Source organism: Hyperolius riggenbachi, chromosome 3, assembly GCF_040937935.1.
Source record: "Hyperolius riggenbachi isolate aHypRig1 chromosome 3, aHypRig1.pri, whole genome shotgun sequence".
Classification (NCBI taxonomy): domain Eukaryota; kingdom Metazoa; phylum Chordata; class Amphibia; order Anura; family Hyperoliidae; genus Hyperolius; species Hyperolius riggenbachi.
The window spans coordinates 383414031-383439670 of record NC_090648.1 but is presented as its reverse complement, the minus strand read 5'-3'; the positions used below and the strand labels follow the sequence as shown (position 1 = coordinate 383439670).

The 25640-nt window shown below is 44.1% G+C and overlaps 1 protein-coding gene across 1 annotated transcript; it reads left to right on the top strand.

Moving 5' to 3' along the window:
- On the top strand, positions 1 to 24437 carry RERGL (RERG like). The gene is made up of 5 exons (XM_068277372.1): positions 1 to 114; positions 19132 to 19188; positions 21597 to 21670; positions 21796 to 21932; positions 24006 to 24437. Exons 1-5 carry the CDS (start codon positions 63 to 65, stop codon positions 24286 to 24288), a joined length of 603 nt encoding a protein of 200 aa, XP_068133473.1. The 5' UTR covers positions 1 to 62; the 3' UTR covers positions 24289 to 24437.
- Positions 24438 to 25640: the final 1203 nt, after the last annotated feature.

The following is a 25640-nucleotide window of genomic DNA, read 5'->3' as shown; positions in this document are numbered from 1 at the left end:
GCGAGAGAGAAGATGATTATCCAGCCTGTAGAGCGCTGAGTGATGGACCATGCAAGGAGAAGATGAATAACATCAAGCTGAGTGTCCTGGGCAGTCTGGGAGCTGGCAAATCTGGTAATCCTATAGAATATTACATATTGATATGTATAGAGGCTTCTATGTAGACGGAGGGGTCTTCTCTGCAGAGATAATTCTGTTGAACTTATTTCATTTCTGCTCCCCTACAGCACTTCATTTACCACGGGGTCATAAAAGTGAATTGTCTGAGTTACCTGAAGTGGCCAATGAGGTCAATGCAGTGTTTTGCACTCTATAGAGATTGGAGATATATGCAACTTGAAGTTGCAGATGACAAAGTTGCATGCATAACAAACTATGACACCGGAGGAGAAGAGGACCAGCACCAGCTCAGTTTAAAAGTGCTGTAAAGAGATATTGGAACATAGTATACAGTAGGTAGATGAAATGAAAGTGTGGGCAATTAGCAATGATTAAGAGAAGTTAGGCTCCTAATAGTTGTTTGAATAGTTGGATTTTGACAGTGTGTTTAAATGTGTTAAAAGTGGGTGGCAATAAGTCATTAGTAGGCCATTGTAGTAGAGAGGGTGGTCAGAGATGTATGCATGGTATATGATAGTAAATATAAGTGATACAGAAGCAGAAAAACATTTTATAGAGGAAATTACACTTTAAAAATTAAATGCCTTTGATTGGTTGTATTTATTGTCAAGACTGATAGCAATATATTTCAGCTTGATTAAATTGTTGGTGCTTACCGGTACATATTATACCAAATTTGATTGCCCCTGGTTTCAAAGATATTTACACCCCTTTGGAAATCGACACATTGTTGGAATCTTGGCTTTTATTTGCACTATACCTTGCGTCAGTGCGATGCACCATTTCTCAAGGGGTGTCCAAAGCACCTTTCTGCTGCAGATTTTGAGGCACTAAGCAGTCTGGCCAGCAGGGGGCATGTGACTCTTTGGTATTTGTGTGTACTCAAGACATCTGAGGGCCATGACGCACCAAATAGCATTTTGCAAGTCATTTTTGTTTTTTAAAAACGCCTCCATTGACTTACATTGAAATTGCTGTAAAATTACAGCAATTTTGCAGCGATTTTACCACGACTTTAATGTAAGTCAATGGAAGCGTTTGTTTTTTTTAAATGAAAACGATCCGCAAAACGCTATTTGGTGTGTCAGGGCCCTAAGACAGCATTAACCCATTAACGCTGTTAGAACAGAACTAACTCTGTGGTTTTGATAGCTGGTGCTATATATATATATATATATATATATATATATATATATATATATATACATACATATATACATATATATATATATATATATATATATATATATATATATATATATATAAAGACCACAGTACCCCTCCCCAAAATCTCATTTTCTTCTCTATCTTTTGTTTGCTTAAATTGTGTATGTCCATGGAGTACTCAAAAATGAGCATAGCAGATATGGAAAATTAAAGTCGGACGTAAGTTGAAAGCTGATTTATCCAGATGGGATGAATAGCAACTGCAGAGGCTGGATGTGCTCCCTGCGGCCAGTGCAACTCCACCTGTATTAAGTCCCGAGACTGGAAATCCTGGCCACATGGAGCTTGAATATCCCGCGGGCACTATTGCAACTGCTGCGAAAGGAGAACATCAGGATCTTGATGTCAGAGCTTCTCCAAGCATTCGCCTGGAACTGGCCAGTACTGGACTGTCCATTTGTGTTGATTCTGGAATGCAGAAAGCAATACAAAGGCTAATGGACACTGACTCAATTAAATAACTGGTGTACTTGAAGGAGCACGAGGAGCATCAAGCTGCAGAGCGTCGAGCTGAGAGAGAGACTGCAGAATGCCAAGCTGCCACTGCAGAATGTCAGGCTGAGCAGGAGGAGCAGGTGAGCCAGCGTCAGCATGAACTAGATATGGCTAAGGTGCAACAGTCCAGATAGAGTTCATTGCCAAGCTTCCCTGCTCAAAGAGCAGCATCATCTTTTGAAAAAGACCCGAATATTGATTTGTTTTTGCAAACTTTTGAAAAAGCATATTCACAAAAGGAAGCTTAGTAAACAAAATAAACAAAGTAAGATCCAGAATAACAGTTACTGTAGGTTATTCTGAATACTACCCAATAGGTAAGGGATATATATATAAATAGGGAAAATGGGAGTCCTTGTCCGAATAATGAGCATTACATACTAAAAAAGAAGAACAAGAAGTTCCCCTTTCCCAGTATAAGGAAATTATACTCTAGGACTACTGCATATTCAACAAAAGAAAAATCCCTGCGCTGCCTTTGTTGGATGGTGGAAGTGTGTGGATGGATGCTGCTCCGTGAACTGGATGGTACCAGCAATTCTAGCAAGAGACAAAAAGAAAAAACCAGAGCGCACCGCTGGTGCAATAACTTTTTTACTTCAATTAGACACGCTGTTAAAAGAACACTTACAGTGTATCAATGATGTATGCGCCTGTCAGGCCTGCCGTCTCTCCTCTCCTGTAACCCGCGCTTGGCCAGAGCGGCGGGATGCGATGGAACTGCCGTGGGAGTCGGAAGCGGTGGGCGGAGCCAGGACGCGGGGATGCCGTCTGACGTCACAACGTTTTGGCGTAGACCACGCCTTCATCAGCCTCAGGTTAGGGTGATGCGATTTTAACCATGTCACTGCCTGTGTGAATTAACATGGGTACCTATGCGAAATCGCACGCGAATTCGCGGCAAAAAACGCATGGGGAAAACGCATGTGATTTCCCTATTAAATACATTGCGTGCGATTCGCCTGCATTCCACACGCAGGCGAATTCTGAGGGCCATAGCGTGCAGATTTTTTCTGCACAGAAAAACGTTCAGGAAAAGTGGAAACAGTCCCATCCACTTGTACTGGCTATGCGAATTCGCATGCGGGCAACGCATGCGAATTCGTGATAGTGGAAACGGGCCCTTAATGTTTTTCTTGATGCATGCAGGGATACTACAGTAGTCTAAACCTGACACTCTGTATATGGTAAAGGAACAGCAATATGACAGCCAGATATGATATGTACATTGAATTATCCAGCCTGTCACACTGCAGCAGAGGAAAATTAGGGCTATTTGACTTGTGAGGCAAACAAAACTGTGAGGCCCAGAGGAAGGTAGATAGGGGGAGAAGGAAAGCTCTACTACAGCTTATTGGCAGCATAAACAAGTAAAGCAGTAGTAGACTCAGCACAATCTCCCCACAATCAATTTACTTTGTACAATTTTACAGTAAAAAAAAGCTGCCACCACCTCTTTTATTTCAGAAAGAGGAACCCTCTAATTTGAGCTAATAAAGAAAGGGTTAACCCACCCTAAAACTAAAATGGTTCCCTGGGTGATGTCTCTTCAGAGAACAGGTTTGCCTGTGGTATTCAATTTAGGTAAACAGATGAAAAATGACTTTTTGTTATTTAATGAACAAATGCAATAAAATTATTATTTACAAAAAAAAAAATCTTTTATCAGTATCAAATATGAAATCGAGTAGCTAACAGTTTTAGAATAAAAGGGAAAAAGAAGACAAAGGAATACTTTGAGAGATTGAAAATGTCTATCCTTTGTTTGTGGTAGTCTAAACGAAAATTCCATTTATGTAGAAGTCCCAGCTTAAAGAGAAACTCCGACCAAGAATTGAACTTTATCCCAATCAGTAGCTGATACCCACTTTTACATGAAAAATATAATGATTTTCACAAACAGACCATCAGGGGGCGCTGTATGACTGATTTTGTGCTGAAACCCCTCCCACAAGAGGCTCTGGTACCGTACGGTACTCTGGGCAAACTGCCACAATGTAACAATGACACACACAGGAAATGGCTGTTTATAGCTGTCTGTTAAAGCCAGAACAGCTACATAATCTGCCCACAGTAACAATGTCACCATGTAATACATGTCAGAATGTGAATCTGGGAGAGGAAAGATTTTACAATGAGCAAACTCTGACTAAATCATGTATACATAATTATTGTAAAAATTAAGCACCTTTTTATATTAAATTATTTTCACTGGAGTTCCTCTTTAACCTCTTCTCGGTTTTGGTATAGGGGTTGCCGCGATAGCATGCTACAAGCCCTCCCGCGTGCATTCTCGTCACTGCCAGTTAGTATACTGATCGGTGAATGGGAACACAGTTCCCATTCACTAAAACACAGTTCCCATTCACTGTTCAAAGTGCCGGTGATCAATGATCACGGCATAAATGAGATGCCGGTGGTCACTGACAAAATGAAAGTTAAACCATACACACATAACTTCCTGTGTAGTGTTCACAGTACACTGGAATAGACTGGGGGGCATCTAATGGTCAAGTAGTAAAATTACAGTATAATACATTAAATTACATAAAAATACATAAATCCCCCATTAAAATTAACCCCTTACCTCCAGCACTCTCCCATAGTTACTAAAAAAAATAAATACTAAAAAAAATACATAAATAGTTACATTAGGGGTTCAACTTTTTTAATACATATATGTCACATGGGTATATTACTGTTATATTTGAAAATAAGGGCTTGTAATTAGTGACGGACGCATAACTGAAAAAATACACCTTTATTTCCAAAAATTTCCAATAAAATGTTGTTGCCATACATTTTGCTAGGGACATAATTTATCCACTTGCCGACCGCCCACAGCCGATGGGCGGCGGCAAAGTGGCCCGCACAATGACCGCAATACGCTGAATGGCGGCGGGTCGTTCTGCGCTGTTCTGCCAGGAATCGCGCGCTCGTTGCATGCGCATCCTCCGGCAATAGGCTCCGCCCACCCGCGACATCAACCCGCCAGCCGTACGGAACGGCCGGAGGGTTGTTAACCCCCGATCTGCCGCAATACAAGCGTATATTGTATACAAAGCGTATTATACAGACTGCCTCCTGCCCTGGTGGTCCCAGTGATTGAGGGACCACCAGGGCAGGCTGCAGCCCTCCCTATGTGCACTCAAACACACTGATCTCCCCCCCTTCCTTCTGATGGTCCACAGCACTCCTCAGACCCCACCCCCCCTTCTCCCCTCTAATTACCCATCAATCACTCCCTGTCACTATCTGTCAACGCTATTTTTTAGGTTAGGTCCTAAACTGCCCCCTGGGGGCTCCTGATCACCCACCCCCCCCCCACACACACACCCTCCGATCCTCCGCAGACCCCCCCTCCTGTGTACTGTATACATCTATTTTTCCCTGTAATCACGCACTGATCACCTGTCAATCACCCGTCAATCACCTGTCAATCACCCATCAATCACCCCCTGTCACTGACACCCATCAGATAAGACCCTAACCTGCCCCTTGCGGGCACCTGATCACCTGCACGCACCCTCAGATCGCCCTCAGATCGCCTCCGAAGTGCATTGTTTACATCTGTTCTTCCCTCTAATCACCCACTGAACACCCATCAATCACCCATCAATCACCCCATCACTACCTGTCACTGCTACCCATCAGATCAGGCCCTAATCTGCCCCTTGCGGGCACCCAATCACCCGCCCACACCCTCAGAACGCCCTCAGACCCCAGCCCTGATCACCTAGCCAGTGCATTTCTTGCATCTATTCTCCCCTCTATTCACACCCTGATCACCTATCAATCACCCCATCACCCCCTGTCACCACCTGTCACTGCTACCCATCAGATCAGACTCTAAACTGCCCCTTGCAGGCACCCAAACACCCGCCCACACCCTCAGATCACCCTCAGACCCCACCTGAACACCTCTGCAGTGCATTATTTACATCTGTTCTCCCCTCTAATCACCCATCAATCACCCATCAATAACCCCCTGTCAATGCTACCCATCATACCCATCAGATTAGACCCTCATCTGCCCCTTTGCGGGCACCCAAACACCCGCCCACACCCTCGGATCAACCTCAGACACCCCCCCCCCCCCCCCGATCACCTCCCCAGTGCATTGCTTGCATCTATTCCCCCCTCTAATCACACCTTGAGACACCCATCAATCACCTCCTGTCACCCCCTAACACTCCTATCCATCAGATCAGGCCGTAATCTGCCCCCTGCGGGCTTCTGATCACCCGGCCAAACCCTCACCCGCCCCACCGCAGTGACAGAATTTTTTCTCTGATCACTGCTGGTCTCTACGACTTAATTGTCGCTGAGACCAACCGTTATGCCACACAATACGCAACCGCCAATCCAAGAAGCTACCATGCCCAGCATTTTCGGTGGAAACCACTCCACACATTTTTTGGGGCCTTCTGCTTAACATGGGTCTAGTCAAAAAGAATGTATTGCGGTCTTATTGGTCTCCACACCCAATACATCACATGCCCATGTTCTCTGCACTTCAGTGCCAATACAACCTGTCATCTAAGAGGCCACCCTGCTTATGACCGGTTCCACAAAATTCGTCCCCTCATAGACCACCTGTCATCAAAATTTGCAGATACTTATACCCCTGTACACATGTGGTATCGCCATACTCAGGAGAAGTAGTATAATGTGTTTTGGGGTGTATTTTTACACATACCCATGCTGGGTGGGAGAAATATCTCTGTAAATGGACAATTGTATGTAATAAAATCAAAAAATTGTCATTTACAGAGATATTTCTCCCACCCAGCATGGGTATGTGTAAAAATACACCCCCACTTTGTTTCACAAAGTGTCATTTTCCACTAACTTGTGACAAAAAATAAAATCTTCTATGAACTCACCATACTCCTAACAGAATACCTTGGGGTGTCTTCTTTCTAAAATGGGGTGATTTGTGGGGTTCCTATACTGCCCTGGCATTTTAGGGGCCCTAAAGCATGAGGAGAAGTCTAGAAACCAAATGCCTCAAAATGACCTGTGAAATCCTAAAGGTACTCATAGGACGTTGGGCCCCTTAGCGCACCTAGGCTACAAAAAAGTGTTACACATGTGGTATCGCCGCTCAGGAGAAGTAGTACAACGTGTTTTGGGGTGTATTTTTACACATGCCCATGCTGGGTGGAAGAAATCTCTCTGTAAATGGACAATTGTGTGTAAAAAAAAAAATCTCATTTACAGAGATATTTCTCCCACCCAGCATGGGTATGTGTAAAAATACACCCCAAAACACATTATACTATTTCTCTAGAGTACGGCGATACCACATGTGTGACCCCTTTTTGCAGCCTAGGTGCGCTACGGGGCCCAACGTCCTATGAGCACCTTTAGGCTTTACAGGGGCGCTTTCAATTTAGCACCCCCCAAAATGCCAGGACAGTAAACACACCCCACAGATGACCCCATTTTGGAAAGTAGACACCCCAAGGTATTCAGAGAGGGGCATGGTGAGTCCATGGCAGATTTTTTTTTTTTTTTTTTTTTTTGTCACAAGTTAGCAGAAATGGAAACTTTTTTTTGGTTTTATTTTTGTTTCAAAGTGTAATTTTCCGCTAACTTGTGACAAAAAATAAAATCTTCTTTGAACTCACCATGCCTCTTAGTGAATACTTTGGGATGTCTTCTTTCCAAAATGTGGTCATTTGGGGGGTATTTATACTGTCCTGGAATTTTAGCGCCTCATGAAACCTGACAGGTGTTCAGAAAAGTCAGAGATGCTTCAAAATGGGAAAATCTCACTTTTGGCACCATAGTTTGTAAACGCTATAACTTTTACCCAAACCAATAAAAATACACTTATTGGATTTTTTTTAATCAAAGACATGTAGCAGAATAGATTTGGAGAAAAAATGTATATAGAATTTTTACTTTATTTGAAAAATGTCAGCACAGAAAGTTAAAAAAAAATCATTTTTTTGACAAAATTCATGTCTTTTTTGATGAATATAATAAAAACTAAAAATCACAGCACCAATCAAATAGCACCAAAAGAAAGCTGTATTAGTGACAAGAAAAGGAGGGAAAATTCATTTAGATGGTAGGTTGTATGACCGAGCAATAAACCGTGAAAGCTGCAGTGGTCTGAATGGAAAAAAAGGCTCTGGTTTAAGGGGTAGAAAGACTGTGGTCCTCACGTGGTTAAACATTGTAATAACCAGGACAAATGGGCAAAGAAAATGTGTGGGTTTTAGCCACAGTAGCACGTTTTATTTTAAAACTCTAATGGCCGAGAAATATATTTTTTAAATTGTTTTTCGTATTATTCTCATTAATATGCAGTTAGAATAATATAATTCTTAGCAAAATGAAGCTCCCCAAAGAAAGCCTAATTGGTGGCGAAAAAAAGATAGATCAATGGGATAAGTAGTGATTCATTTATTGGTGAATGAAAGGGAGGAGCGCTGAAAGGTGAAAATTGCTCTGGTCCATAAAGAGAAAAACCTCTCAGTGGTGAGGTGGTTAACCTCCTCGGCGTTCAGTTTCTGCTGCATTTCTGTGCAAAAAGTGATTCAATTAATTTTCATAACCTTTTTTCCTGTAACTTAACAAAATGTGTCAAGCAGGGGTCTAGTTTACATTTTGAGTTCAATAAAAGCTTGAAACACAAAATCTAAACTAAATTTCCAAATTACTCCCCAAAATCTCTGATTATTTATACTTCCAAGCTGCAGCTGCTCAACCTGCACTAATACAAAAAGTAAAGGAGGCCATACATCTAGAGATGATGGGCAGATTCGACCAAGAGACAAATCTTTCTTTAATCAAATCTGATAAGAGAGAGATCAGTCGGCTGCCCATACTCCGCAGTCTGACTATTACTAACAGCGAGTGATATCGGGACAAGCGATGAACGTGACAAAACCTCCGCCGATGTCCTTCGGTGTAGTATACTTTACCTGTCCGTGTCTGTCGCTGGCTCCCTTTTTTGACTACTTTGACTTTGATTCACTGTTTCTGATTTTGGCCTGGATTTTGACTACTCTCTGCCTGCCGTTTGCACCGAACTCTGCCTGCCTGTCATTTGCTATGGTGTCAGCCTCCAGAAGGCATCTCACTGCAGAATCGCTAGTGGAGCTTGATACAGTGACAGGGGGAGATGGGGGGGGCTACACGCCGAAAAATGGGCGTGGCCATGGCATTCTATGAGCGGAGCTAACGTAATGATGTAACAGCAAGGCTTAAGAAAGCAGTGTTTACGCCATGATGTGGCCAGGCGAGGATTTGCATCATGGGTGTGCAGAAACTGTGTGATGCTATTTAATAGTATACCGTAACCCCAAAGCAGCAAACATAGCCAACTATGACCATTAAATAATAAATGCAGCAACAGTTACCCCAGACACCAGAAAATAAACGCAATGGGCAACATGTCAGCACAAAATAAACGCATTGCGGGCAACATTTCAGCACAAAATAAACACATTGCGGCCAACATGTCAGTACAAAATAAACGCATTGCGGGCAACATGTCAGCACAAAATAAATGCATTGCGGGCAACATTTCGGCACAAAATAAACGGATTGCGGGTATAACGGTGGTGTTAACAAGAGACTGATATCTGATTATTTGGTGATCTGCAGTATCACCAATAATACAGAATCTACTCCTGATTATGTGGTGATCTGCAGAATCACCAATAATGCAGGTACCGTAAAACAGGTAGATAGCTTTAATGTACAAGAAGTGCTTGGTGCAACAATAAGTACTGACAGATTTGGATATACCTCACCAGAGGAGCTGGTGGGCACCATCAGTACAGCGAGCACCTCACCAGTGACGAGGGCTCACTGGTGAGCAGAGTAGTCAGACTAATCGAGTTAACAACAGACAGAGAAAACGGTAAACAGGCAGAGTCGGCAGCAAGATTAGATGAGCAAAGGTACAGAATCACTGAGCGGAAGAGTAGTCAGAACGAGCCAGAGTCATACACAAATAATACAGTACAGTCATCACTAATAAAGTTAAGCTTTTAAAGGTCTGAGCGCTAACACGAAGTATTCGCAACAGCAGACAAGTTGCGAGTGAAGCCTCTGCGCTTAAGAGGCTGAGGAGACCCTGAGGCACGCCCCCCCCCCCCCCATCACCAGCTAATCAGGGCCGACGGACGCGACCTCTGACGTCAGCCGACCCGCAGGTCAGCTGATACGCCTCTTGCCCACATAAAGATTGCGACGGTGAGCGCGCGCACGCGCTAAAGCAACTTTGTGGGCAGCAGAGATGCCCGTCCTCGGAGCACGAGATGACCGAGGAGAGGGAACACAATCAGGCAGGGAGGCAGAGGCAGCCACGGTGGTGGCACTGTTCGCTACGGCTGTCCCATTACTATTTGTTACAGTACCCCCCCTTAAGGCATGGACTCCGGACACATTTTACATGTTTTTTCAGGATGCTGCTCATGAAATTTCTGTCTCAATTCCTCCGCATGCATACGATGACCTGGCACCCAAGATCTCTCCTCAGGCCCATATCCCCTCCAATGAACAAGGTACTGTACAGAGTTGCGCACCCGACGAGAATCCAAAATCTGTTCAATCTCGTACTCAGGCATCCGTGGTGGTGGCACTGTTCGCCACGGCTGTCCCATTACTATTTGTTACAGCGGGCAACATGTCGGCACAAAATAAACGCATTGCGGGCAACATGTCGGCACAAAATAAACGCATTGCGGGCAACATTTCAACACAAAATAAACGCATTGCGGGCAACATGTCAGCACAAAATAAACGCATTGCGGGCAACATTTCAGCACAAAAAAAAACGCATTGCGGGCAACATGTCAGCACAAAATAAACGCAATGGGGGCAAACATGTCAGTACAAAATAAACGCAATGGGGGCAAACATGTCAGCACAAAATAAACGCATTGCAGGCAGCATTTCAGCACAAAATAAACGCATTGTGGGCAACATGTCAGCACAAAATAAACGCATTGCGGGCAACATGTCAGCACACAATGAACGCATTGCGGTCAACATTTAATTCAGCACAAAATAAACACATTGCGGGCAACATATCAGCACAAAATAAACGCAATGGGGGCAAACATGTCAGCACAAAATAAACGCAATGTGGGCACATTTCACCTGGAAAAAAAAGCATTTACTCACCTGAAGTCCTCTCACGCAGCCAGCCTCTGGTGTGTGTGCAGCTCCCCCGGACGATCCTCCTTCAATCTCCCACTCTCACAGGCAGAGCAGGGCTACGGCAAGATGGCGTCCGGGGCGGAGCCCTGTACTGGAGACACAAATAGTCCCCAGTACAGGGCTCCGCCTCCGGACACCATCTTCCCGTAGCTCTGCTCTGCCTGTGCCTGCCGGAGGACAATGCAGGCTACTGGAGCTGGGCTGCGGGGAATTAACTAGCGCAGCATCTATGAGGCGCTGTGGCTAGTTCATGTACGGTGGCCAGAGTCCTGAGGCCGGGACGTCCCACTGCTAAAAGCGGGACGTTTCCAGGGACCTCATGCAGCCTGGGACAGCGCCCCCCGAAGGCGGGACGCGTCCCGGGTAAAGCGGGACGTATGGTCACCGTAAGGTTGAGGACAGCGATCTGCAGTCACTGGCGGACTCAAGTGACAGCGACGCACCCGGAGATCTGTCATCTGATCCAGGTAGCAACAGTGACTCCCATCACCACCAAGGTCAGTGATGTCTGCATTTGGTCCGTGAAGAGCCCCATACACCTTACTCAGGCTCCACCCCCACATTTCTCTTTTACTGGGGAGCCTGGCCTGAAGATAGAGTGCAAGCACAACCCCCTGGCCTATCTGCAGCTCTTCTTCACGGATGCGATTATTGAAAGAATTATGATGGAGACTAACCGCTATACCACCCAACAACTGGCTGCTTCACAAGGGCGCTTTTCCAGGAGCAGGACATGGGAGCCGGTCGCCAAATAGGGCATTTGACTGTTTTGGGGCCTAATTATTTTGCAAGGAGTGGTGGGGAAGCCCCTGCAGTAATTGTATTGGACCACCAATAAGATAATCGCAACCCCTTTCTTTGGAACGGTGATGTCCGAATATCGGTTTAGCCTGATAATGACGTTTTTGCATTTCGCCAACAATGACACCTTTGAAGAGTCCACCCACCCTGCTGCGCCAGAACTAAAAAAAAATCTGGAAAGTGTATCAGATGGTAGTTAAAAACTTCCTGACCAGGCTCCGGCCCATTCTTCAGAATAGAGTCAAGACATGACCTATAGAGTAAATGAGTTTAGCAGAAGATGGAAATACTGATAATCTTATTGTATCACAGCTACCCACTGTTGTATCCTGACTTAATTGTTGTGATCTGCAAGTCTTACTTGCACTGATCTATATAATGTTAAATGGAAAACTTTCAATAAAAATTTTGAAACAAAAACTTCCTGACCACTTATGTACCACAGAGGGAGATAAGCGTGGACGAGAGTCTGATGGCCTATAAGGGGAGGCTGAGTTGGGTCTAGTACATAGCATCCAAGCAGGCCCGCTTTGGCGTTAAGTCATACATGCTATGTATTCTATGCATGCAATGTAGTCGGCAACCGGTTACATTTGGAACCCTATATTGTACACCAGAAAAGGCACCTAGTTCAACCCTAGGGGCACTCTCTGCGCATGAGCGTGACGTCGTTCATGACGTCACGCACACGCGCAGAAAGTGCCCGGCAACAGGAGCGCGAGCTAGGACGCGCTCTGCCGGGCAGTGCAGGCGTACTACTCCGGGTCAGTGCGACCCAGAAGTAGTAAAAGCCCCAGGGATTTGGAGATGTTCGCCACATCTCTAATCAGCATTTGTCAAGCAGAAGCTGAAAACTGGAGACATATTTGCTTGGCAAAAGGGGAAAATGCTGGCTCTCCGCTGGCGTGACAAAAAAGATGTGTGTCTCCTCAGCACGACACCTCGACTGTCACCGCCAGAATGAGAGGAGGAAAAGACATTGAAAATCCTCAGGTTGTGGTGGACTACAACAGCATCATGGGTGGTGTGGACAGAGCCGCCCTGGTGGTGACTTTTTACCCTGCAGTAAGGAAGCAGCAAAAAAAGTATTATAAAAGATTTTCAGCCATCTCCTGGAGCAAAGCTTATGGAACACCTACATCCTCCACAAGCAGCAAAGTGAGAGGCCAGTAACACATGCTGACTTCATCTGGAAGATGTGTGAGTGCATCTGCCTGAAGGTGGCCACTAATGGTCCAATTTCTTGTGAAAAATCGTTTGAGCGATCAGAAATTCTGATCGGATTGGTTGTAAACAATCTCCAGGTAGCCACTAACGATCCAATTTCTAGCAAAAAATCGTTTGAGCGATCAGATAAGTCTAATTGCAAGAAAAATCGTTCACCACACCATCAATGAACCAATCTTTGCTTCCTATCTACCAAACCAACTAGAAAATCCAAATTTTGGTTTGACCAAAATAAATTGGACGACTTTTTTTTTAAAATCATTCGTAATCGATTGTGCTCATCAATGGAGATTATTTACAACCAATCTGATTAGAATTTCTGATCACTCTAATCATCACTCTAATGATTTTTCGCTAGAAATCGGACCGTTAGTGGCCACCTTCAGTTGATGGGCATAATCGATTATGAACGATTATAAAAATATCGTCTGATTGGATTTTTGTCAAACCAAAATTTTGATTTTCTTGTTGGATGTGATAGATAGGAAGCAAAGATTGCTTTGTTGATGCTGTAGTGAACGATTTTTGTTCGATCAGAATTTCTGATCGCTCAAACAATTTCCCGCTAGAAGTTGGACCATTAGTGGCTACCTTTAAATACCAGACTGCAGCAGATGCCAGAGTTTGGCACCATGCCTCCTATATCAGGAACCCAGAGTGACTCACTGGCCGCCACTTCATGGAATACATTCCACCAACTCCCCCCAAAAAATCACAATTCTACTGTCCCGATTGTGATGTCGCTCTGTGTGCTGTTCCCTGTTTTACGATATAGCACATGCGGGAGTTGTATTAGGGCTCTTTCACACTAGAGGCTGCAGTAGAAAAGGCTGAAGCCTTTTGCTTAACGCCAATGCATAGCGTTTTCAAAGCGTTTTCAAAGCGTTCTACAGCTTATATGAAAACATCCTTTTTTTCTTCTTCTATAAAAATAAGTGAACAAGTCAGCTGTAAAACGCTTTGAAAACGCTTTTAAAACGCTGAAGTTGGCGTTTTCCATTGACTATCATTGACAAGCAAACAGCCAACTTCGGCTGTAAACAGCCCTGAAAAAGCTCCTGGGAGCGTTGACACGCAACGCTCCAAAACGCCGAGTTAAATATGAAAGGTAAAATGAAAGTCTATGGACTTTCATTTTACCTTGAAAAACGCCAACTTCGGCTGTGGCGTTAAAACGCCGAAAAAGTCCTCTGGTGTGAAAGGGCCCTTACGGATACAGTATACTGTATTGTATGTACATACTATCTTATAATCTGGTGCCTTATTTGTACAGTTTTGCCATTTTTTCAGTTTATTGATCAATTTTATTATTTTGTGTTCCAGTCTTTTACTTATATGCAGAATGTCTACCAGGCCTTTATTGTGATATTAGTTGGTGAGTTATGACTTAAAGAAAACCTGTAACTAAAAAAAGTTCCACTGGGGGGTACTCACCTCGGGTGGGGGAAGCCTCCGGATCCTATCAAGGCTTCCCCTGTCCTCCTGTGTCCCACGACTGTCTCGCTGTGCCCCTCCGAACAGCGGGGATTTAAATATTTACCTTCCCAGCTCCAGCGCAGGCGCAGTATCGGCTCTCCGCTCGGAGATAGGCGGAAATAGCCGATCGCTGTCGGACCGATGTACTGCGCAGGCGCAAGTCTCCTGCGCCTGTGCAGTAGAGCGGACCTGACAGAGATCGGCTATTTCCGTGCTGAGAGCGGCAACAGCGCCACCGCTGGAGCCAGGGAAGGTAAATATATCAAGCCTTGTCAGGCTTGTCAAGCGAGGATTGCGGGACACTTTGAGGGAGCCAGCGTTGGATTGCCTGCAGCTACAGGGATGGGGGAAGGCTCATTGGGACCCTGAGGCGTCCCCCTCCTGAGGTAAGTATCCCCCAGGGGACTTTTTTTTTAGTACAGAGTCTCTTTAAGAATTGGAGGCCTGAAATTCTTGAAAAATGTACCGCTTTTAGACTCATAATTTCAGACAGAAACACTGCCAGGGAGGTTAAGTGCCTTGACTGTTGTAAGATTATTTGATAGCATTCCTCTTTGGGCATAATCTGGAGTTTGTGAATTTTCAGGTTATATTCTTTCCAAGAGAAGTTAGATCATGCTATTTATAAAGATGTGATGGGGATGTTGTTTGTGCTACTTCACACCTTTACCATAGCTGTATTTCTGAATGTTTCCACTGAAATACATGAGGGACAGTGGATCAATGGTCGTGCAGATCTACTAGAAGACTGCTTGTCTGAATACTAGCCGCAAATGTTTACATTTGAATGCAATTTTCATAAACTATCGATTGTAAGACAGAAAAACCCTAAACTGAAAATGTCAATGTTTTTAAAAAATGATCCTATTTAACCATTTATGCCATGTGGACGTGAGCTTCACGTCCACCGCGGCAGCTGCTACAGCTGCAGGGACGCGCTAGTCACGTCCCTGCAGTTTGGGGGGTCCCCTGTGCCAATCCGTGCATGTCTGCCAAGTATAAACACTGTTTTTGTTCAAAAACAGTGTTTATTCTTAAATAGAGCCACCGCGCTTCCTCCCGCCGACGATTTTCACGGTCAGATCGTTAGATTTATGAATGGGAACAAAGTTCCCATTCATTAATCTCCCCACAGCCCACCCGTGATGCAGGCTTCCATTGAAGCCTGCGTCACTTCCCTAGTTACAATGTAGCAACACATTGTTTCCTATGTAGCGTACTTGTATGCTACATAGGATTTTGCTGAGGGGGGAAATCTTGCTGCGAAATAGTGAAATTACATCTACTGACTTTTGGGAATAAAAAAAAAAAAATTTATGTCAAGATGGCAATATTATTATAAATTTATGGGCTAAAAATTAGCAATGGATGTAAAACTGAAAAAATGTACCTTTATTTCCAAATACAATATTGTCACCATACATTATACTAGGGATATATTTCTATATTGCAATAACCGGGACAAATGGGCAAATAAAATGTGTGGATTTTAATTATGGCAGCATGTGGTATTTTAAAACTATAATGGCTGAAAACTGAGAAATAAAGATTTTTTTCCATTTTTTCTTAATTGTTCCTGTTAACATGCATTTAGAATAAAATAATTCTTCACATGATGTACCACCCCAAGAAAGCCTAATCGGTGGCGGAAAAAACAAGGTATAGATCATTTCTTTGTGATACGTAGTGATAAAGTTATTGGGAAATGAAAGGGAGGAGAGCTGAAATGGGAAAATTCCTCTCGTCCACAAGGTGCAAAATACCCGCGGGCTGAAATGGTTAATGTTATTCACTTTTCCAGCTGTGTTATTTCATATTTTTATATATGCAATTATTTTATTGGATGCAATAAATCACAAACAGCAATTCCCACAAGAGATATACAGTCCAGGGTTAGATGTTTCTGAGGAAAAGGCACAGATATGGGGCTTGATTCACAAAACGGTGCTAACTGTTAGCACGGCTCTTCGCGTGTTTTAGAGCGAAAAATGGTTTTCGTGCGCAAATATTCGCGAAAGCGACTGTTAACGCACAGAAAATGCGCGTTAACGCACAAATGCAAATTTTTGTGCACAAAAATCGTTAACAAGCCCATGGGCTGTTACTATGTAAGCACAGAACATTTCAGAAATGTACACTCACTTTTATTGCTCATCCTGTGTTGTTATGTTTAAAGTGCCTGATAAATAAATATTCTTTTTCTCTTAAAAAGGAACTCAAAATGGCATATGCTAGAATTAAGTAATTTATTTAGGATACCTACTTTTATGTTAGTTATCCTGATTTCAGCATCAGAAACATTCCCAGTGATGAGTTTAGCCTAGTCTGTTTAGATATGTGGGCCAATTAACTTTTTCACCTGAGTTATCTCCTTGGAGATAATTTACATCTTCTCTTTAAAGAGGAGCTGTTAGGTATAAGGTCTCAGAGAAAAAAAACACATATATCAGTAGCTAAATATTGGCTGTACTTACATTACATATGCAGTTCACTGTCCACGTTTGGATTTCACAGAATTTTCATATAGTATTTGCAGAGAATGATGCTCCTGACAGCTCATGGCAGGTTCCATGTTTGTCTGTCTCCTATGAAGCTAATTGTGATGTCATATCCACCCTGCTTCCTGATGATTCGACTCACAAAAAAGATCCTAATGGACAACACTACTGTGCAGTGAATATTAATTAGCCATGTGGCTAGGAACAATAGCGGACTCATGCAGTATACTCTAGTGAGCTGGGCTGCGTTACAAGCTGCTGTAACTTTAGCCTGTAACTTCTCACTAGCAGCCTTAAGGTGGCCACTAATGATCCAATCTTTTTCATCCAATCTTACCATTTTTATGTAATATAAGGTAACTGCCTAAATTATCCATTAAGTATATTCGCTCAATTTACCCTTATACTACATAGATTTGGTAAGATTGGATGAAAAAGATTGGATCATTAGTGGCCACCATTAGGGCGTGATTGGGAAATGAAGGGGATGACCCAAGTTGGGGAGAAGCAGCCCCAGAATGCTTTGCAGTATGTTATGCGGCCTCTCGTCCTACTTAAGAGCTTGGGAATAACAGCCTTGCTGTTCAGCACACATCAAAAGTAAGAGAGATTTTTAACTTCAGTATTGCCTTTTTGGCTTCCTTCTAAACTGTTTAACACAGGAGAATAGAGGTTTAAATTAGCTTTTTCAGCCTGACAGTTACTCTTTAAACTAACTTTTTAGCATTTTAATATTGAAAAAGTACCCAAACGTTGGTGAAAAACTGCTATCAAATTTATTCTTAGTATTTTCTTGCTTGCTGGTGGCTTAAAGTGCATTTTATGACAAGTTCTTTAATTATCACTTAGGAGAAAACTCAGGTTTAAAAGTGAATTGCATATGGGCCGTGGAATTCTTCTCCCAGAGCAGTATGGGAGACCAGGGCCCATATGCAATTCTATTTTTCTCCTGAGTTGTCTCCCAGTTGATATTTTCAAAATTGTCAATAAAGTGCCAAAATTGTCAATAAAGCAAGCAAGAAAATACTCAAAATAATTTTGCTAGTACTTTTTCACTTAATTTCTGATACTTTTTTAATTGTAGAGTGCTAAAAAGTTATTTTAAATAGAAGTTGAAAAATGATCTCCTGGTAGAAAACTCAGGCGAAAAGGATAATTGCATATGGGCCCAAGTGTTATTTCTGCTGACTTCAGAACACATATTAACCACTTCAGTACCAACGGTCTCTGGCCCCTTAAGGACCAGAGACCATTGGTACTAAAAAACGGGGCTCACCGACGTCGGCTCACCGACGTTACGCCGCACGGCATCGTCGCTCGCTCACCCGTCACCCCAGCCCACTGGGATTGGCTCACAGTGATCACAGGGTCAGGTGCTAATGAAATCGGCTCCCAAGTGGCTCGCAGAGCTCCACCGTTATACGGAGGGTAGGGCGAGTGGGCTGCGGCGAGGGAGAAAGCGGAGTGATTGGCGGTAGTGGCGAAAGCGGGTGGCAGGGTTGAGTGAAATCTATGTCCTGGCAGGGATAACAGGTCCCAAACAGGGCGTAGATTTCAATTAGCCTTGTCTGATAGAGGTTAACCTTCCTGGCGGTATGGAGCTCAGCTCGTCCATAGCCGCCGAGTCTCATATCTCTGACCATGCTGGGCCAATTCACTTCAAACAAACTGCGCCACACGCAGCTAGCACTTTGCCAACTGCGTGTGGCCTTCGATCGCCGCCGTTCAGCGGCGATTGCCCGCACGCAGCGGCGGAAGAGGGCCCCCCCCCGCCAGAGCCCTGCGCTGCCCGGACTAAACACTTTCGGGAAGCGCAAAGGGCTGGATCTAAGGCGTCTGACGTCAGGACGTCGGCTGACGTCCATGATGTCAGCCCGATCATCGCCATGGCAACGGGGTAAGCCTAACAAGAAATCCCGCTCTCCGCGGGATTTCTTGTTACTTGTGATCTGTGATAAATTTCAGAAAGCAAATCAGGGTGAGGAAAGATTTTACAATGGGCAAACACTGACTAAAATGTATAAGGTTATATTGTAAAATAATAATAATCAATTTTATTAACTATGTTATATTCAGTAAAATTTCTCTTTAATATTTTCAGCGCTTATTGTTCGATTCCTTACTGGGCGATATATCGGGGAATATGCCTCTAATTCTGGTAAGAAAGACACCAGACTGCTGCACTAGTCACATGATCTTTGATAGAGAATAAGTGTTAGGGATGATCTGTGGGGTTTCAATTAGGATTAGGGTTAAAGGCTGGATTTGGGCGAGTACGGACATTAGGATTAGTAGCAGGGTAAAGGTTTACCTACATACCAGTTACGTTTGAAATATTAATATGGGACAGGGTTGGGGTAACAATAAATACTAGGGTTAGGATTAGTATTAGGTTGAACTGTGATCAGTATGCCTGCGTTGCTAGGATTAGCGTTAGGCCTCGTTCACACTATATGCGCTGCCGTGCACATTTCAGCAGCGCATATGGAGTGCGACATGCAAGAACATCAGAAGTGCATAGTTCAGACTGTATGCGCTGGGCAGCAGTGCAATGAGCTATCACACTGCTGCAGGCATTTTCGGCAAAGTGTAGCGCTGATCCCATTCACTGTAATGAATGGGATCAGCAGCGCATGGCCATGCAGATGGCAGTGCGAATGGGCGCATTGCTTTCCGATCACATGGACATCTTTGTTGCCTAATATGAATGAGGCCTTAAAGTTAAATGTATGTGAATATTGCTTGTGGATTGAAGTTAGGATGTGAATCAGGTCCAAAGTAAAATTTAGAGTAAGTGCTCGTTTCCACTTTACATAGTTATTTGGGTTGAAAAAAGGCATACCTCCATCAATTTCAACCACTAAGTTTGTGCTTTTCCTAATGCATTTTTTTGTGTGTTTATAGGTGAAAAAGTGCACTTTTTCCAAAGCACCACAATGTAGTAAACTTTGTTTTTTCCTATGTTATATTTTTAAACTTGTCAATAAAATGCTCGATTGAAAAGACACATCGTGCCGTGTAGACCCGGCTTTAAAGTTATGCCTTATCTTGCAAAGAGAGTGCTTATAAACCAAGGGAACAGCTTGAAACAAATGATCCAGCACTCCAGTCAAATTTAACAAGTCAAGTTTATTGTGAATTAAAAAGGGGATTACAAGATCATTCAGAACAACATAACAAAGGTTGAAAATTTACAATAATGATCCCAAAACATCATATATAACAATATAAAGTGGCAACACTAAATATAGCACTTACAAAAATAATAGCCTTTGGCCCACACATAGGATGAGACTGGTAAGCGCTGGGTCTCCAGTCAAATTTAAAACAATTTATTGCACAAGGTCATCCAAGATTCCAGTAGTCACTCCTTTCTCAAGGAATATCATAATCTCATAAACTGAAGTAGTCAGGGCGGCTCACGCACTCATGCATAGACGATATCTACTATATGTGCGGTAGCTGTCAAAAATTGATTTGTATCCAGAAAAAACATAGAAAACTGCATCTACTGAAAATGAGCTCAAAGAGTGAACAGTGACGGATGTGTGACAGGCTCAAGGTTTCGGTTGGGATGTGGATCGCAATCAGATTTTGGATGAGGATGATAGTGCAGACATTGACATTTGGCAGGTGCCTAGGACTGCATTGTGGATTGAGGCAATGTTAGGATAGATGTTAGAGTTAGGAGAGTGATGTTGCACAGTGACTGACCTGTGAGGGTCCCTCCCGGTTGAGATATGGATCAGGATCATCAGAGCAGGAGTAAAGGCCAGTACCCACGATGCGATTTTCCAGACAATTTTTTCGATGACCGGTGATACTTTGAGCAATGAGCAATTGTTGTTGAGCAAATGATCTCACAAGAGGGTAGAGGCGCGTGATCATGAGAACGTCGATCGCTTGACTTCCCATTCGTGCCCATTGTGTGCCCGTCGTGTGATGTCACGCATACCTGCCAGCCAGAAGATGTTTCGTGGGACCCTCGTTTTAAGGGGGGTGTCGCTGGATCCGTTTTCGAAAATCGATGTGACTTTCCAGACCATTTTTCTGATGACTGGTGATACTTTGAGCAATGAGCAATTGTTGTTGAGCAAATGATCTCGCAAGAGGGTAGAGGCGTGTGATCATGAGAACGTTGATTGCTTGACTTCCCATTCGTGCCCATTGTGTGCCTGTCGTGTGACGTCGCGCATACCTGCCAGCCGGAAGATGGTTCGTGGGACCCTTGTTTTAAGGGGGGGGGGGGGAGGGGGGGCTGGAATCATCTTCCTCCGTTGGGTGGTAAGTATTCAGCTTAAGGATGACAGTAGAAGTTGACAATGACTGATTTGTGAGAGTCGCTCCAAGATAAAGTTGAGATGTGGATTGAAGTCAGATGTTGTATGAGAGTGTAGGTGAACAGTAATTATTGTATGAGGGTTGTTCTTTGTCGGGGTGTCAAGTAGAATCTGGATTAAGACTAGGATAGGGTTTTATTGTCCATTGTGAGAATTTATCAGGGCTGGGGCAGAGAGCCATCATTTCAGTAAACTCTTGGACTATGATAATGTTGTTTTATTGCAGATTGTACATACAACAAGCAGATGACTGTGGATGGGCGAGTGACAAACCTGGAGATTATGGATGCCTGCTCAGAGGTAATATGGAGATGGCTGGAGATAATTTGCAACCTGTAGAAGATGATCTGGAGTCTTAGGGAATTTGTGTTTATATAGATTTCAGGGTTGTGAATTATTTTTGTATCTCATTTTATACTAATAAGAAATTGCCTCCGAGTGAAGAGCTGAGCCGGGTGGATGGGGTCCTCGTGGTGTATGACATCAGCCACAGAGCATCCTTTGTATGTGCTAAAACTCTGATCTGCAGCCTGCGTGAGACCAACGCCAAAGCAAATAAGAGGTGATTAAAACCCACAATGACCCAGATCTACATGTTTACCAAAAAAGTTGGACCAGTGTAAAAGCATATAATGTTAACATGACGATACAGTGAATATACTTATTAAAGACTACCTGTCATATTAATCTGTAATGCTTCTGGGGTACTACAGCATTCTGCAAAGAGTAAACCATGTTGTATAATGACCAGAGGTCTCATATATCTGGAGGGTGTAGGGTAATGCATCCTGTAAATTGTGAGGCAAGGGACCACTGGCGTAGCTAAGGAGCACTGGGCCCCAGTGCAAGTTTTAAATGGGGCCCCTCCAAGCATTCTCTGCATAACAATTAATCAGGCCCAAAAATCTGCCAAAGACAACAACAGTGTCAGAGGTACAAGAAGGCGATGGGGAGCAGTGTTTTCATGATTACTACCATTCAAAGCATCTATAGAAGTGACTATTATAAGCACTGGACCAACAAAGAGCTAAAACTGCAGTTATGGAGTGGTCTTACGGGGCCCCTCTGACCCAAGGGCCCCGATGCGGTCGCAACCTCTGCAACCCCTACTGCTACACCACTGCAAGGGACATTGTATTAAAGGGACTCCGAGCAGTGCAAAAACTATGGAAAGATGCATATCATTTTAAAGCTCTCTTTCTCCTCTTTCCAATGATGTATAAACCGCCGCCCTACACCATTTAGTTTTCGCTATTTTCGCGATTTAAATTGCCGCGGCCGCGATTTCGATCACAAAAATAGAGAAAACTAAAAGGAGTAGGGCGACGATTTAGGTGTCGTCAAAAAGAGGAGAAAGAGAGCTTTAAAATGATATCCATCTTTCCATAGTTACATTGTATTACACAGGGCGACTTTTTCTGCAGAATGGAGCTGCTGACTTTAGGAAAAAGTCGCCCTGTAATACAATGTAACTATGGAAAGATGGATATCATTTTAAAGCTCTCTTTCTCCTCTTTTTGACGACACCTAAATCGCCGCCCTACGCCTTTTATTTCTTATTAAAAGGCGTAGGGCGGCGGTTAATATATCATTGGAAAGAGGAGAAAGAGAGCTTTAAAATGATATGCATCTTTTCATAGTTTCTGCACTGCTCGGAGTCCCTTTAAGTATACTTCAGAAGTATCCCTGCTGCAAATCTCATCCACTATGAACATTAACCCCCCTGGCGGTATGAAAAATTCCGCCAGGGGGCAGCGCAGCAGTTTTTTTTTTTTTTTTTTTTAAATCATGTAGCGAGCCCAGGGCTCGCTACATGATAGCCGCTGCTCAGCGGCATCCCCCCGCCCGCTTCGATCGCCTTCGGCGATCTCCGATCAGGAAATCCCGTTCAAAGAACGGGATTTCCTGGAGGGCTTCCCCCGTCGCCATGGCGACGGGGCGGGATGACGTCACAGACGTCAGCGACATCGGGAAGTCATTGGGAGTCCCGAACCACCCCTCGGCGCTGCCTGGCACTGATTGGCCAGGCAGCGCACGGGGTCTGGGGGGGGGCGCGCACCGCATCAGATAGCGGCGATCGGGCGGGGGCCGGCGGCGATCAGAGTGCTGGCGCAGCTAGCAAAGTGCTAGCTGCGTCCAACAAAAAAAAATTATGAAAATCGGCCCAGCAGGGCCTGAGCGGCACCCTCCGGCGGCTTACCCCGTGTCCAGCACGGGGTTACCGCTAAGGAGGTTAACTATGGCATGAGGTAATTACAGAAAACTAAACGGATCCCACGCACCCTGTGGAATATTTGTTTTAGGTGATCTCTGAAGACAGCCCTGCATTTTTTAAAGTTATCTCCAAGAATGACCCTCTAGTGGTTCCTACCACCCTCCAGCTATTACCAGTGCCTGAATTATACCATTGATATATGCTGGTGCCCAAATACATAGTGAGTGCGCTGTAACCGTAATTCACACTACAGCCTATGGCAGCGCCCAAATCACCAGGCACAACACGGTGCCCAAATTATCTGTTTCTTGTAGCAGATACTTTAGATTGTGTTTTCTCTGGCTGATTTTGGTGTCAGGAAAGTCTATCTGTAATGTCTGGGGTCCAGGCTTTCCTGACTTGAATGTGTTTGCATTGCAGAGATACGGAGGTGGCAATCTTCCTCATTGGTAATAAGCAGGATCTCTGCCATATGCGGGAGGTGACGTTGGAGGAGGGACAGATGGCAGCGCTGGAACATCGGTGTCAATTCTATGAACTCTCTGCAGCTGATCAGGGCCAGGAAGTTGTCATCATGTTTACTGCGATCGTCAGAAATATTGTACAACACAGCAAGATGAAAGATAAGAGGAGACCCAGTGGTTCCAAATCTATGGCCAGACTCATCAACAATGTCTTTGGCAAGAGACGGAAGTCTGTGTGACCAGAAGTCTAACATTTTCAAATAACACTTATTCTATCCCAACTTCCTGCTCTGCCCTGACAAGTCACTAGACAGGACAGTGTAGAGCCAACATTTTCAACCACAAATGGAAATGATGAGTGAAGTAAATCTGAAACCACAAGATACTGCAGATCTTTGTAAATAATCTGCATATAATATTCAGAACATACTCTATTTGCATTTAAGTCTCACTTTAATCAGTCATCCAGGGAAGGCTTTATGGTTTCTAGAGCTTTCCTTCTGCTTGGATATGTATCAAACCTGAAGTGAGTTTCCTTACTTCAGGTTTGGTATAAGAGAAAGATTATAACTGCATAAACGGAAAATACACTTATGGGATTGATTCACAAAACGTATCTTATGAGTTTGGTAACAAATGATCCTTATCTTATCAGGTGCTTAACCCTCTGGGAGATACAATTACATCGCCCAGGAGGGGCCGCAGCACTTTTTTTAAAAAACATTTTTTTTTAAAATCATGTAGCTAGCCTACCGCTAGCTACATGATAGCTGCTGAGCAGCGGCATCCCCCCACCCCCTCCGATCGCCTCCGGCGATCAGCACAAGCAGGAGATTCCGTTCAGAACAGGATCTCCTGCTTGGATTCCCCCATCATCATGGCAACGTTCGTGATGACGTCACCGACGTCATCGACGTTGTGACGTCAGAGGGAGTCCCGATCCACCCCTCAGCGCTGCCTGGCACTGATTTGCCAGGCTGCGCAAGGGGTCTAGGGGGGGGGGGGGGGCTGCGCGGCATAGCGGGTAGCGGCGGCAATCGGAAGTTACACGCAGCTAGCAAAGTGCTAGCTGCGTGTAACAACAAAAAATCATGCAAATCGGCCCACCAGGGCCCGAGAAATCCTCCTGCGCGACATACCCTGAGCTCGGCTCGGGATTATCGCCCAGGAGGTTAACAGTCTTAGAACCGCTGTAGTTAAAATCTGCACCGCATCTACGGCACTCTAACTCTGGTGTGGCGTCGATTCTATGCCGTGGCTTTTCGCCATCCCGAGCCGATCCCTGCTCGCTGCTGCATATTCCATGCAAATTCATGTGGCAGCCGAGCTTCCTCCTATTGGTAAGGAGCAAGTTTCATAGGCTCCTTACCACGTGGTCAGTGTGAGCCAATCACAGTGATCACAGATGACAAACTGAAAAAAAAAAGACTCTGGCCCTTAAAGGGGCCAGAGCCTGCTGTCCTATGTGGGTTAAAAGATTTCATATACAGAAAGATACATGTAGCAGAAAATGCCTACCTTCATACACCCTTCCCACGCAAATAAAAGCACTTTTTTGTGTTGTGGTGGTGGTATCTAATTATACAGATCT